Raw genomic sequence first — 15,977 nt, forward strand, 5'->3', positions numbered from 1 at the left:
TCATCCAAATCCCATCATAGGTATGTTGGACATATTACATGTGTATTAAAACTTTCTCTTTATAATTTACATTTTCCCCATCTTTAGTATAAGGGCATGAACCATGGCACCTAAATACTTTACTGGAATAAGTCATCCAGCACCAAAGCACTGTTAATGATCTTTCAGTACAGCAGACTTAATGAAAAGAAGAATGTGTTAATTTGGCAAAAAGTGCTCATGTTGAGCATAGGCTAAGCTTCTATTGCTTAGGATTTTTTTATTTTTCACTTTTTATCTTTCTGGTAAATTTTCTTATATGGTATTTAGATTTTAACCATAGGAAATATCAATGTTTCAAGTAAAAAGCAACTTTATGGATATTTCACTGCCATAGTTTATTAAAGTGTGTTGACCATTAATCCTCTGGGTTCTTAGAGGAAATAGATTTTCATCAGATGTAATGGGAGAGTCAAATGTTTCACTCAGAAAAAGTTCCTTAACATGTAGTGTATATCATGAACAAAAGTAAAGTGAATTTATCCCTTAGAGAGGACATTAGTATTTTTAAACTGACTGAGTTGTGCACAGGGCTTGGAGTAGAATACAAAAATGTAAAAAACGTTGAGTGTGACAAGTGCTGGAGAGAAACTCTGCAAAAAAGATTGGACTAGAGAGGAGAGAACAACTCTTCCTGGGGAGTGGAAGGATGTATTTATCAGTTAGATAAACAGATGGGGATACTCGAAAGGTGATGATTCATAATAAGGAATGTATCTGTTATGAATCATTTATGCCCTAAAGGGATGTATCTCTAGTCTTCCTGGTCCTACGTGACACATGGCAGTTGATCATGAGCAAGAATTTCAGGATTGGTGCATGAAGTTATTCTCTGAACAGAAGAAAGCAAAGGAGTACCAGAAGCTAATTTTCTTTCTTTCTTTTTTTTCTTGTGGTGCAAGGGATTGAACAGAGGGCCTTGTGCCCATGAGGGAAGTATTCTACTGACTGAGCTATATCCCCAGCCCCAGAAGCCCAACTTTGATCTCAGCCTCATAAGTCCTTAACATCAGCCACTGAAAAATCCTACCTACTACACCAAGAAAATGACAAAGAGAACAACATAGAATACAGATGTTATATTTGTATACGTTAGATTTTTTATACTTTTGTGATACTGGGGATATAATCAAGGGTCTATGCATTCCAGGGAAGTACTTTACTACTGAGCAACACTCCCAGTGACAAATTGGATTTTTTTTTTCTTGATAAATCATCTTTCATACATTTAACTCAATTGGGTTTTGAACTCCCATTTCTACCCCAAATACAGATTGCAGGGAAATGGATGGCATTAGAGCAGATTATGCTAAGTGAAGCTAGCCAAGCCCTAAAAAACAAATGCCAAATGTCTTCTCTGACAAATTAGATTTTTGTTAAAAGCAATTTTTACATGAATGCATTGGATTCTTGTCTCAGTGGGACATCATCTATATGTTCAGACAAGGAAGTATCATGTCAAAATGATTGAATAGATTGCCTCAAATCATGGAATACACAGGCAGTGGGAATAGGGCTCACAAAAAGGGCCATCATTCATAATCTCCACACTACAGAAGAGAAGAGTAGGAATAGAAGACTGAATGGAACTGAACTAAATAGCAAAGTGTAAATTAAATGTATGCTTTAGGAATACATAGGGAATACATGTAGGAATAAACAGGGAACAGTGAAAATAATATTTTAATTCCATTTCTTCAGAAGAGGCATCAATCTTTTTCTGTTGTTTGGGCAAGAAAAAGACTATGGGAAGTAAGAATACCAGTATTGATGATGGCTTCATTTTGGTAGGCTTCTCAGACTGGCCTCAACTGGAACCCATCCTTTTTGCTTTTATTTCAATTTTCTACTCTCTGACCCTCTTTGGCAACACTAGCATCATTGCTCTCTCAAGATTGGACCCTCGACTGCATACACCCATGTACTTCTTTCTCAGCCACCTCTCCTTCCTGGACCTCTGTTTAACCACCAGCACTGTGCCCCAGCTGCTGATCAATCTTTCTGGACTTGACAGGACCATCAGCTATGGAGGGTGTGTGGCCCAACTCCTCATATCTCTTGCCTTGGGCTCCACTGAGGCCGTGCTCCTGGTGGTGATGGCCTTTGACCGCTATGCTGCTGTGTGTCGACCACTCCACTACACAACCATCATGCACCCTCATTTCTGCCAGGCACTGGCTATTGCCTCCTGGGTGGGAGGCCTCATGAACTCTCTGATTCAGACAGGACTCATGATGGCCATGCCTCTCTGTGGAAATCAGTTGAATCACTTCTTTTGTGAGATGCCTGTACTACTGAAGTTGGCTTGTGAGGATACAGGAGGAACAGAGGCCAAGATGTTTGTGGCCCGAGCCATAATCTTGGTCTTTCCTGCAGCACTGATTCTAGTCTCCTATGCACACATTGCTAAGGCAGTGCTGAAGCTCAAGTCAATGGCTGGGTGTGGAAAGGCTTTGGGGACATGTGGCTCCCACCTCCTGGTGGTTTGCCTTTTTTATGGCTCAGCCATTTATGCATACCTCCAACCCACAAGCAGTTATTCTGAGAGCGAGGGAAAATTTGCTGCCCTTTTTTATACTATCATTACCCCTGTGCTCAATCCTCTGATCTATACCCTAAGGAACAAGGATGTGAAGGGGGCTCTCTTGAAGGCACTAGGGAGAAGCAGAGATTGAAGTTAGGAGGGGAAACAAATTACATTTTCCATGGTAACTTGCATTTCCTAAAAACTAGCCTTTTCTTTGGAGGCAGTTGGCCCCTAGGGAATAGCCCTCTTGAGTCCTCAGAATTTCACTATATTCCTTCTTGGGAAGTTGAAAGTGGGAATCTCTAATACAGTGTTTTTATGATTATTTTTCAGGAGGGAGTAAGTCTTCTCTTGTATCACCATGGTTCAAAAGAATGAACTTGAGAAGAGGGTACGTTTTGCATATGTGGACAATAGGGATGAAGTCTGTACATGTCTGAAAGCCAGGGAAGACTAATTCAAAGTGGTAACCCTTTTCCAAAGAGACTGATTCCCTTGTCAGCATCTCCCAGTGTGCCTAAATGGGAAAGCCATAAGTTCACTTCTAGTTTTTTATTAAATTCTGGCCCTGACCACCCTCTCACACAAGTCAGACCTATTTTCACCTCTCAAACAATAGTCATTCCTCTAGTCTTCTAGTCATAACAGTTGTTAGCAAATAAGGGGTCATGCTCAGAGGCCCTATTCTGAGCAGATAGGGTTTCAAAGTGAATGTCATTTATATACTGAAGGAAAAAGGCAAAATATGTAACATGACATTGAATAAAGAAAAGAATAAAAGCCTTATTGAGAAACTAATGTGACTCCATTTTAAAAAATTAATAACAGCAGCTTGTACCTCAAGGCCTGTCCTAAGGAAGGGGGCATGACCCTTGTCCTTGGAAAAACCCTGAGAGCACTCCTAAGCACATACCCACCCTGCTGAATTGTTTGTCAGTAAATAACAGGAGAGGCCTGTGGTACCAGATATCCCTGACTCAGTTAGGCTAGGTGAGGACCCATAGCAATGGCTCTAGCAACCTCCAATCATCATGAGACAGGGAAAATACCTGGAATACCAGATGATACCCAAGTAGTTTATGGTGGTTGGTAACATGTTGGGAAACCATTTAGTTTAGCATGTACACCCCTCTTGGCCTAAACCAATCAGTTCAAAGGAATCCCCCTCTTTACTAACCAATCACCCCTACCCAACTTGTTCCCACCATTGAATGTGTTAATCAATGTTAAGAGTTGTTGTTTGATTTTCCTGCGGTATGGAATGATTTGCTGTATGGTGTTGTATCCCCCCAAAACCTATAAAATCTCACACCCTGAGACCTCTGCATCAGAATGGTTGTGAGTCCAGACTCGAGTTTGTAATAAAGACTCTTGTGTGCTTGCATCGGATTCGGCTCCTGGAGGTCTATGGGGGTCCCAAGAATCTGGCATAACATTATTACTTGCACCAAGTATGTTAGTCATGACATCTGTCTAGGCCAGGAGCAAAAGGACAGTCAGTGTAGGTAACAAATGAATGGGTCAGGAACTTGGGACTGATTCAAGAGGAAATAAAATGCTAATACCTCCATAGCATACCACAACCTCCAACCTGTTGCCAAGGTTACCTACCTCCAGGGAACTGTTCCTCCCTGCAATGAGGTGTTAATGAATGCCCACTGGGCTGGTCCCTTCCTGCCTGTACCCCTGGGAGGCTTCTCTTGGTCCACTTTTTGGTCATGTAAGCAAGATAAGAGAAGGAGGGAGCATGAGAAGAAAGGAAAACTAAAATGTATAAAAGGGGGTAACGCCCCTACTCCCTTGGAACAACTAGGAACTCCCCCCCCCCCCAGTGGCAGAGCCTCTGTCCGTGTGTGTGTGTGTGTGTGTGTGAGAGAGAGAGAGAGAGAGAGAGAGAGAGAGAGAGAGAGAGAGAGAGAGTATGTGTGTGTGTGTGTTTTCTATCCTTTAAATAAAACTCTTTGCTCTTGCCTCAACATTTCTAGAGGGCTCAGTCTTCAACACTGGAAGAAGAGGACCTGAACCCAATTCTCAACATCAGTATCATCATAAAGATAGAAAGAAAACAGAACAAAAGAGTGAAGTTTCTGTAGTAACAGTAGTCCACTTCATACTGTGTATGTAGCCCTGGCTGCTCTGCCACTGAGGCTTAGTTTAAATGGGTATGTTTTCTTTTCCTCTTCCCTCTCTCTCTATTACTAACCTCAAGGGAAACAGGATTACCTTTTCCCTATCCTAGGCCTGAGTTATCTGTCTTTGAATACACACCACTGGAGCCAAGTAATTTAAATAATTTACTCAAATTCTGTCCTCAGTACTTCTTTAAATCTTCACTCCCTCTCTCTGGTGCCCTTCCTGTAATGTAATGATCATCCTTATATTTTTTTTCTTTATTTGGGATTCAAAGATTGAATACCAAGGATGCTTAGCCACTGAGCCACAACTGCAGCCGCTTTTTAATTTTTTTTTTATTTTGAGGCTTGTGTATTAGTCAGTTTTCTGTAGAAGAATTGAATCAACAGGAAGTGTGATTATAATCAGGGAATTTATTGTACTGGCTGGATGATTCACAATGGCCATCTGTAGGTTGGAGAGCTAGAGGAACCTGTAGCTGCACAGCCCAAGATGCCTGAAAGCAAGAGGGATCAATGATGCTACCCAAGTTGGAGGCCAAATGCTTCTGGAAACTCCCTGGAGAATCACTGGTAGAGTCCCCTGTGGAAGAGTGAAGGAGCAAGCATCTGATATCCTCAGGTGACCACAGCATCAATCAAGAACCTGTTCAAGAATATTGGAGCTTGCATCTGCTGCTGCTTCTTTGTTCTCCCAACCTTTATGCCATCTAAGCCTCCAACATATTGGCGATGCCCATACCTAGGGAGGGTTTCCACTTCAGTTCGCTATCCCATGTCCCAGTCATTCCTAGGTATACCTTCACTGACCCACCTAGAAGCCTCTTAATCTTTGGCATCTCTTAATTCAATCAATCAAGTTGACAATTCAAATTAACCATTACAGCAGGTTTTTGCTAAATTGCTTAGGGCCTCACTAAGTTGCTGGGGCTGCCATTGAACTTGTGATCCTCCTGCCTCAGCCTCCCAACCACTAGGATTACAGATGTGCATCACAGCACCCAGCAATTTATTTGTTTTCAAATTTCTATCTTATACCTAAGGGTTAAATACACTGTGGTATAGTCATATATGTATATGGCATAATTTATTCAATTTTATGTCACAATTTCTCATTTTTTCCCCTGGATACTTACTTCCCCTTTATCCTCTTCTTTTATTATATTGGTCTCCTTTTTAGTTTCATGGGATTCCTCCCTTTTCACCTTTGTTTTACTCTGGCCTTCACATCTGAGAAAAAGTTTTCAACACTAGACTTTCTGAGTCCAGCTTATTTAGCCTAATGTTTTCCAGTTCCATTCATTTACCACCAAATGCCATAAATCCATTCTTCCTCAAGGCAGAGTAAAGCAGCATTGTGTATGTATAACCCATATAAACCATGTTCATTCATCTGTTGACAGACACCTAGGCTCATCTCATAACTCGATTACTGTGTATAGTGCTGCTCTAAATATTGATGTGGCCATATACTTAGACTATGCTGATTTTAATTCTTTTGGATAAATACTGAAGAGTAGAATATCTAGGTCATAAGAATGGTTCCATTTTAGACTTTTGAGGAATCTCCGTACTGGTTTCCAAAATGATTGTACTAATTTGCAGTCTCAAGAACAACATATAATTTGCCTTTTCCCCCACAAATTTACCAACATTTATTATTGTTTGTATTCTTGATTACTGCTATGCTAACAAGAGCAAGATGATATCTCAGTGTAATTTTTATTTACATTTTCCTTATTGCTAGGGATGTTAGACATTTTTTCATATATTTTTTACCCATTTGTATATCTTCTTTTGAGAAATACCTGTTTGGGTCTTTTGCCCAATTATTAATTAGATTATTTGGGTTCTTTATTAATTATTAATTAGATTATTGTGTGTCTGTGGGTATGTGTGGGTGTGTGTGCATGTGTGTGTGTGTTATGCTTTTTAATTCTTTAGATATTCTGGATTCTAGTCCAGAGGAGTAGCTGAAAATCATTTCTGGATTCTAATCACAGGACTAGCTGGAAAATATTTTCTGCCACTCTGTAGGCTTTCTTTGCACACTTATATTCTTTGCTGTGCAGAGGGAGTTAATTTTTTCCATTTGATGCTATTCCACTTATAAGTCCTTGGATTTATTTCTTGGACTTTAGAGTCTTAAGGAAGTAAGTGTCTGTGTCAGTTTGTTGGAGTGTTGTGTGTATGTTTTCTTCTAGAGGTACAAAGTTTCTGGTCTAATTCCTAGGTCTTTAATCCACTTTGAGTTGACTTCTGTGAAGGATGAAAGATAGCAATCTTGTTTCATTCTTCTACATATGGATACCCCCTAGCCAAGATCATTTGTTTAAAATCTGTCTTTTCTCCAACATATGTTTTTTCACAGCTTTGTCAAGGATCAGATGACTCTATCTACATGGGTTTTTCTCTGTGTCTTTTATTCTATTCCACTGGTCTTGAAATGCTGTTTTTGTAATCACAGTTCTGTAGTATAATTTGAGATTCAGTACAGTGATGCTTCCAAAATCAATCTTCTTGTTCAGTGTTGTTTTGTAGAGTTGGGGTCTTTTCTTTTATGTCAAATAAATTTTAGGACTTTCTAGTTCTATGAAAAATATAATTGAAATTTTGATGGTATTACATTGAATCTGGATATTGATTTTTGTAATATGGCCATTTTGACAATATAAATTCTGTGTATCTGAGAACATGGGAGATCTTTCCATTTTAAATATCTTCTATTTATTTCTTTCGTTTTCTATAGTTTTCATTGTAGAGGTCTTTCACCTTGGGGAGATTTATTTCTAAGTGTTTTTTGAGGTGACTGTGAATGAGATAACTATCCAGATTTCTTTTTCAATAGATTCATTTCTGGAGTCTAAATTTTGTTTTATTGATTTTGGTATGTTGATCTTGCATCCTGATACTCTGCTCAATGTTTTTCAGCTTCAGAGGACTTCTAGTGAGGTTTGTGGGTCTTTTAGATACAGGATCATGTCATTGAAAAATAAAGATAATTTGATTTCATTTTCTATTTGTATCCCTTTAATTTCCTTTTCTTTCTTGGTTACTCTGATTAGTTTTAAGAACTATGTTGAATCTCAGTGGTGAGAGTGCACATCCTTGTCTTGTTCCTAATTTTAGAAGAAATGTTTTCAATTGTTCTTTATCCTATATGCTGTTGAGTTTGGGTTTGTCATATATGATCTCTCTAATATTGAGGTAAATTTCTTCTATCCCTATCTTTGCCAGCATTCTTCATATAAGTGGTTGCTGAATTTTATTAAAGACTTTCTGCATCTATTATGTTGATTCTGTGATTCTTATTCTTAGTTTATCTACGTACTTAATTACATTTACTGATTGGTTTATGTTGAAATATCCTTGTTTCCCTCAGGTAAAATCCACTTGATAATAGTGCACTATATTTATGTTTTACATATGCTTTGCTTATACATCTCTGTGCATCAGGGATACTGGTCTGAAGTTTACTTTTCTTGATTTGTCTTTGTCTGGTTTTGATATCGTGTATATACTGGTTTCTAGAATAAATTTGGCTGTGTTCCTTACTTTTGTATTCCATGGAATATTTTCAGTAGGATTGAAATTAGTGCTTTATTAAAGATCTGGGAGAACTTGACTGAAAATCCATCTGACCCTGAACTTTTCTTGTTGGAAGATTTTTAATTGCTGCTTCAATTTTATTGCTTCTAATTGCTTTGTTCAAATTTTCTGTAGCTTGCTGTTCATTTTTCATAGGTCATATGTGTCTAGAAATTTTTCAGTATCTTCTAAATTTTCCAATTTATTATAATATAGATTTGAAAATTGTTGCTAATGATCTTTGGGTTTCATATATGTCTGTGGTGATATCTTCTTTCTCATATCTAATATTGTTGATTTGGGTCTTCTCTAGATTTCTTTTTGTTAGTTTGGCTAAGGATTTATCAGGTTTGTTTACTTTTCAATGAAACTATTCTTTGTTGCATGAATCCTTTGTATTTTTTATTCTGAATTTTATTATTTTAAACTCTGACCTTAATTATTTCCTGTCTTCTGCTGATTTTAAGATAAGTTGTTTCTCTCTTTCTAAGTCCTTAGACTATGGGAATCTTTTTGTATTTTTTATATAGGCAATCAATGCTGTGAACTGCCCTCTTAGAACTGTCCCAGAGATTTTGATGTTGTATCTGTTCTCATTTGTCTATGAAGATTTTTATTTCCTCCTGATTTCTTCTATGACCTTTCCTCATTCAAAAGTCTATTATTCCATAGTCTATCCTTTCTCCCTTCCAGGATAGGTAAGGAATCAGTGGAATGAATCTGACCTACTCAACATTCCTATATACATATAGAAATATACCACAGTGACTCTTATCATCATGTATATCCACAATACACTAATTTTAAAAATCTATATGTAAATAACAGAAAGGTCAGTAGAGTAGAGGGAAGGAAACAGGGGAAGGAGAATGAGAGGTGAAGAGGAAGTACTGGGGACTGAATTACAACAAACTATATGCCATGCTTTTAAATTTATGTCAAAATGAATCCTAATGTTATGTATAACTAAAAATAACCAATAAAAACAATTTAAAACTGTATTTTTAACTTACAGGTGTAAAAATGATTTCTGTGTTTGATCTTGTTGATTTCTAATTTCATTCCATTATGATCTAATAGGATACAAGAAATTATGTCTATTTTTTATTTGTTAATATATTCTATGTGCATTTTATTAAAATATGCTTAAGTTGGTAATGGATTCGACCAAGCTTACAGTGAAGGGTGCTTGAGGACCATAGGTTGTTACAGCCTCTTTTAGCTCCTTCACTGTTTTGAAATTTAAACCCTGGTAAATTCGCTGCCCTCCCACCTCAAATACAGGGCATGTTAATACTTGAGATCCTGTCTCAGAATCCCAACTATCAACTGCGGGGGTTGGGAGCCTCCTAGTATATGGAGGTGGTGCTGTTGATTGGACATTTATGCCTTCTGGTGATAGAATGCTGTTAGTAGCAGTCTCCTGTAGAGGTGGTGCTGTTGGTTGGACACTTACACTTTCTGATAGAAAGGTGTTATTAGCCTCTACCGTTGTCTGAATTGAAGGCTTTGGACTAAGCAAACAAGATACCAATGTCCACAATGGCAATGTGCCAACTGGCAGAGTCCCTGGGCTTTTCTTTTCTATTCTTTTTAAATCTTCACCATGATGGTCCCACTGTGATATATTCAACAACTCCTCCTTAAAAAGCCATGGGCTACATTTTTGTATTGTATCAACGTATGCCCTGACTGCTCTTGATTTTACTGGGATGCCTCCTTCCTCCTTCCTCCTTCCTCTAAAAAGTGTTTACTTAACACTTTTTCAGTTTGATTTTTACTAATTTCTGATCCCATATTTCTAGTGTAATACAACCCAACAAGATAACACCAAACAAAACTGAGATAGAATGAAATAAAAATGGAACAACAAAAAATCATTATAACCTTTTTCCCTATCTGTTCCTCAGACGGAAATAGTTTTTCCTCAGATGTGAGCGGTTATTCTTCCATCTCACTCATCTCCAGGGACAGACAACTTAAAACAAAAGTGAAGCAAAACAAAAGAGGAATCTTAAAATGGCTACGCATCCTGTCGCCCTGCCCTCAGGGGCAAGCACTTTACTTACCCTCAGTCGCTCCCGTGCGAGCCACCAAATGCCGCAGTCTGGCTGGGCACAATTCAGGAGCCACTTGTCAAAAGAAACTAACTTTATTTTTAGAACTACAAACACCAAACAGAACAGCTCCTCAGGAAAAAACTCTCAGAGCCCAACTGCCACCACCGGCTTCCACAAGCCTCTCACCCACACCAACCTCTCAACCTCCCACAATCCTTCTGTTCTTGAGGCTGATTGGCTGGGTCGCATGGGCGGAGCCAAAGAAGTCCCCCAGTGAGCAGCTCCGTGGTCTGAAAGGGCAGGGAAACAGCCCAATGAGCAGCTCCGTAGAGGAGCCAATCAGCTAGATGTTGCTGGGGCCACTGTGAGCCAATCATCAGCCCGCAGCTGGAAGTTTGCTGGCAGCTGGAAGTTTGCTGGGGCCCCTTTGGCTCTCACTCTCATCAGCCAAATGTGCACTATCCTCAGAACGAATTGGAATTGAAAAAAAAATCTTTAATATCTATAACTGAAACATACCAGGTTTTGGCAAAAGCAGATAATTGGGGAATATCCGATTAAGCAGGTCCCATAATAACCATCTCATTATTAATGGCTCTTAAATCTTGCAATAATCTCCACTTACCAGATTTCTTTCTAATGACAAAAATGGGAGTATTCTGGGGAGATAAGGAAGGTTGTATATGTCGCTCCACTAATTGTTGTTTGACCGGGTCATGGGTTTCTTGTATCTTTAGTCAGGGGCCACTGAAGAACCCATACTGGTCTTTCTGATTTCCAAGTAATTTTTATTGTCTCAGTGCCCCCTTGTGAAAACCCAGTCCATGTCTGTCTGTTCCTTGATCTATTTGTATTTGTGCTGCTTTACCTTGTTTTTGTTCTCCTAAACTTTTTTCTTTCTTAAAACCTTGTCTAGCCATAATAGTGGGCACATTTGGATTGATGTTATTTGTTAATGTCAAACCTACTTGATCTAGGACATATCGTTCCCATAAATTTATAGGAAGATGATCCAATATATATGGCTGTATAGTTCTTCACATTCTTCAGGATCCTTCCAATCTAATACCATTGCATTTCTATGGGGATTAGTCGCCACTCCTAGGCCTTGAAGCGTTTGAGTGGCTTGTTGTAATGGCCATGTTTTGGCCATTCTTGACAAGAGATGATGCTAAGGTCTGCACCTGTATCCAGTAGCCCATTAAATTCATGTCCTTGAATATTTAGTTTTAGCATGGGAAGAGAATCTAAATTTAAAAAAAGCGTAGCCCAATTTACACCTGTGGAGTCTAATCCCCTGGAACCTCTTTCTATAGTACTACTGGAAAATTTATCATATAAGCTGGGTATTATTAATAACTGTGCTATTCTATTTCCTGGTGAAATTACTGATATACCCTTTGGAGAACTAGCTATAATTTTTATTTCACCTTCATAATAGGGATCAATTATTCCAGGACTTATCATAAGTCCTTTTAGTGTAGAAAAACTGTGTCCTAATAATAAGCCTAGTGCACCTTGAGGAAGAGGTCCTTTTACCCCTGTGGGAATGTTTTGAAATCCCATCTCTGGAATTAGTACTGTTCTGGCGGAGGCATAGATGTCCATTTCTACACTCCCTCTGGTTTGTCTAATGAGGGTTTTAATGAATAATATGTCCTGGGCACTACCCTGATGGTATTGCTGGGTTCCTCCAGTGCCCCATATATTTGTGGTCATGGGCCCTGGAGCATTGGGCCCCCCTGTCCGTTTTTTGGCAATGGAGCCCGATGCTTTTCTCCATGATATCATGGATAAACACCTGGTCCTTGTCTGTTTATTGATAATGAAGTACCCTCAATGGTGGTTTGGGAACAGCATTCATTAGCCCAATGTCTCCCTCTATGGCATCGTGGGCAAATACCCAGTATTCTACCCACTCAATACCTAGTTTTGTTAAACCCTCCACCTATGGGGCAACTCCCTTTCAAATGTCCTGTTTGTTCACAATTGTAGCATGTTTTTGGCATGGCATCTAAAGCCTGTTGTACTGCAGCTGCCAAGACATGCCCTTGTTCATTAATGTCTCTACATAATTTAATATATGTGTTTAAATCTTCATGTTTCCATGGTCTAATGACCTCCTACACCATTTGTTTGCTTACTCATAGGCTAGCTGTTTAATTAATGGCATTGCTTGCTCTGTATCCCCAAAACCTCTTGTAGCTGTTTGAATAAGCCTATCTACAAATTCAGTGTAAGGTTCATTAGCTCCTTGTATTACCTTAGATAATTTTTTTGACCTTGTAAATTTCCCTGCCCTTGTAAAGTTTTCCATGCCCTAATCGCAGCTGAAGCGTTTTGTGAGTATATGGCAGGATCATATCCAACTTGTTGCAGCTGACCCTCATAAGGTCCCTCTCCTAGCAACATATCTAGAAATTTCTGAGGATAACCGGCTGCTGCATTTCACCTAGCCATCTCCGTGCAAAATTCCTGATTGGCAACTTTCCATATAACAGATATTGTCCTCCATTTAGCACAACTTTGCACATGCTAGTCCAATTAGCTGGTGTCATGTCCAAGTCGGTAATGGATTCATCCATGCTTACAGTGAAGGGTGCTTGGGGGCCATAGATTGTTACAGCCTATTTTAGCTGCTTCACTGTTTTGAAATCTAAAGCATGGTGAATTTGCTGCCCTCCTGCCTGCTCAAATACAGGGCATGCTAATCTTGAGGTATTGTATCAGGATCCCATCTATCAACTATGGGGATTGAGGGACCCCCAGCATATGTTGTCTCCATAGGTGGAGCTCTTGGTTGGACACTTATGCCCTCTGATGATAGAAAGGTATTAGTAGCAGCCTCCTGATGTAACTTTTCCCCTGATAGCCCTTCCTCCTTTAAATTTTCATCCTTGTCTGAGTAGCGCAAGAGACCTTCTCTTTTCCTTGATCTAAAATGTCTTCTCCTTCACTAAGCAAACAAGATTGTACCAACGTCCATAACAGTAATGTACCAACTGGCAGAGTTCCTGGGCTTTTCTTTTCTATCCTTTTATAATCTTCAACGTATGCCCTAACTGTACTTGATGGAACTGGGGTGCCTCCTTCCTCTAACAATTTACTTAACACTTTTTTGGTTTGTTTTTTACTAATTTTTAATTCCATATTTATGCTATAAAAATAATGCAACCCAACAAGATAGCACAAAACAAAACAGAAGGAAAACGAAACAAAAATGGAACAAAAAATCATTGTATCAGTTTTTCTATTTTCTTCATATGTGTATCCATGGTTTATCTATCTCTTCTTCAGGGCCAAACAACTTCAAACCTTGAGCCAACCACTTTCCCCAGTTTGCCTGAGAAGGTTCTAGGGACTGGCAACTTGAAATAAAAACAAAACAAATCAAAACAAGAACACATTGTTGTTTGAAATGGTCACCCATTCTCTTGCCCTGCCCTCAGGGGTGAGCAATTTCACTTACCCCCAAGCTTCAGGCATCCCCTGCACACGCCACCAAATGCCGCAGTCTGCCTGGGCACAAATCATGAGCCACTCAAGCAGGAACAAACTTTATTTCCTAACTACCATTAACGTCACCCAAGCAACCCTTCCAGAAACAGCACACACCAACCAAACTCCCTCCACTGGACTCCACCCACCAACGCAAACTCTCCAGAAATCCTCATGAGAGCTCAACTGGAATTCAATGGGAACTCAGCAAGAACTCAAAAGTAGCGGGCACCCAAGGCAGCAGGAGCCGCCCTATTGCCAGGGAGCAGGAGTCTAATACACAACTGAATACCAGCGTGTTTCAATCCAGCGTCATCCAGTCAGAGCAATTATACACAGCTTAACTTAATGATCATCATCTTAATGGCTCCCTGGTGTCACCTCTCAACCATTACTTCTGGTAAAATGCCAGGGGCCTTTCCTACTTGGCTGTGGCTCTCAACAGATAGGCATCTTACAAAGGTCCCAAGTATTTTCTCCCCATTGGCATACATTATGAATGGGTGTATTGCCAACAGGATTATATATATATATATATATATATATATATATATATATATATATATATAGAGAGAGAGAGAGAGAGAGAGAGAGAGAAAGAAGGAGAGAAAGACATATCGATATGCATGTATATGTATATGTATGTGTATATATATGTCACTCTTCATTTTTATTTCATTGTTGTTCCCCTAGTTTTTGATACTGAACTCTCAACCCATTTAATTGCATTTGTTCCAAGCTTTCAGAGAATTAACTGGAATCATTCTGTGTTTTCCAAGCCCAGACTTACACTTGCTCTTCTTAGTCCTTCTTTGTCCTCTTATCTTACCTGCCACTGCCTCAAATCCAAATTTTTCTCTCCTCCACTTTTCTCCCCCTATACAATGTAGTAGTGACTTTACTAGATTTAATAATCAATTTATCAACCTATTCTTGAATATTCCTAAGATAATATACCTGTCTAAGAGACTGTAGAGAGTATTTTCAAGTTTTTGTTTTCCTTAAGGTTGATAAATATGGGGCTTTGCTCTGTTTAGTGTCATCTCTCAAAGTGATAATACTGAAAACTGTAGAAATCACAAGTTAAGTTGATAGTGGTGCTGATACTGAAAATAGTAGAAGTCAGAAGTTAAGTTGATAGTTCCATATCAAAATCTGGATGTTCACCCAGCCAGGGGCTCTTATGGGTAAAAATTCTAAATAGTCCCTTGCATACAAGTGGAGATTATAATCATGCTGGCAGATGAGTGGACATAAGCAGTACAAAACTGGAAAGGAATAAACAACCCCAAACAGTAAGTACTTCAACAAATGATCACAATGATACTGCAATAGAGAAAATGGTTGAGAAATTATTTAGAATATTTGCACTTAGAATATTCTGGAGGTAAAAGAAGATGTAAAGCATGTATTTCAAAAATACAGAAAGTGGAACATCATGTGTGTGTGTGTGTGTGTGTGTGTGTGTGTGTGTGTGTGTGTGTGTTTGTGTGTGTGTGCGTGTGTGTGTAGACAACAAATAATTATTTCTCACAATTCTGGAAGATGAGGAGTCCAAATGAAGTTGTGCACATTCTGTGTCTGGTGAGAGTCAATTTCCTTGTTCATAGATGTGACTTCTCACTGTGTTCTCACATGACAGAGGGAACTAGCAAGATCTCTGTGGTCTCTTTTATAAAGGCACTAAGCCAAATTATGAAGGTTCTGCTCTCAATTTCTGATTATCTCCACAGGCCCTAATATCTAATATTGTCACCTTGGATGTTAGAATTAATCTTTGGCATTTGGAGGGGACATAGGCAACCATATGTGCACCTCTAAAATCACTTGGATATTTCTTTGCTCCTGTGCTAATGTATTAGTCTAAGACTACCATATCAGAATAGTACACACTGGGTTGCTTAAATAATAGACATTGAATCTGGGCATGGTGGCACACACCTGTAATCTCAGAAGCTCAGGAGAATCATGAGTTAAAAGCCAGCCTCAGCAATTTAGTGAGGCTGTTTCAAAATAAAATGTAAGAGGAGCTGTGCATGTGTCACAGGGTTTGAGAGACCCTGGATTCAATCCCCAGTACCAGAAACAAAAATGAATACCAAAAACAGACATTTAATTCTAAAAGTTCTAGAA

The 15,977-nt window shown here is 39.0% G+C and overlaps 1 protein-coding gene across 1 annotated transcript; it reads left to right on the plus strand.

The window, feature by feature from the left end:
• The first annotated feature begins 1,784 nt into the window (after window positions 1-1,784).
• LOC101976401 (olfactory receptor 2Y1B) lies at window positions 1,785-2,714 on the plus strand. The gene has a single exon (XM_005339330.2). The coding sequence runs from the start codon at window positions 1,785-1,787 to the stop codon at window positions 2,712-2,714; it is 930 nt and encodes a 309-aa protein (XP_005339387.2).
• The last annotated feature ends 13,263 nt before the right edge of the window (window positions 2,715-15,977 follow it).

Source organism: Ictidomys tridecemlineatus, chromosome 1 (assembly GCF_052094955.1).
Source record: "Ictidomys tridecemlineatus isolate mIctTri1 chromosome 1, mIctTri1.hap1, whole genome shotgun sequence".
In the NCBI taxonomy this organism is placed as follows: domain Eukaryota; kingdom Metazoa; phylum Chordata; class Mammalia; order Rodentia; family Sciuridae; genus Ictidomys; species Ictidomys tridecemlineatus.

Coding starts and splice junctions, on each gene's coding strand:
- LOC101976401 (XM_005339330.2), top strand. CDS start 1,785: ATGGGAAGTAAGAATACCAGTATTGATGATGGCTTCATTTTGGTAGGC.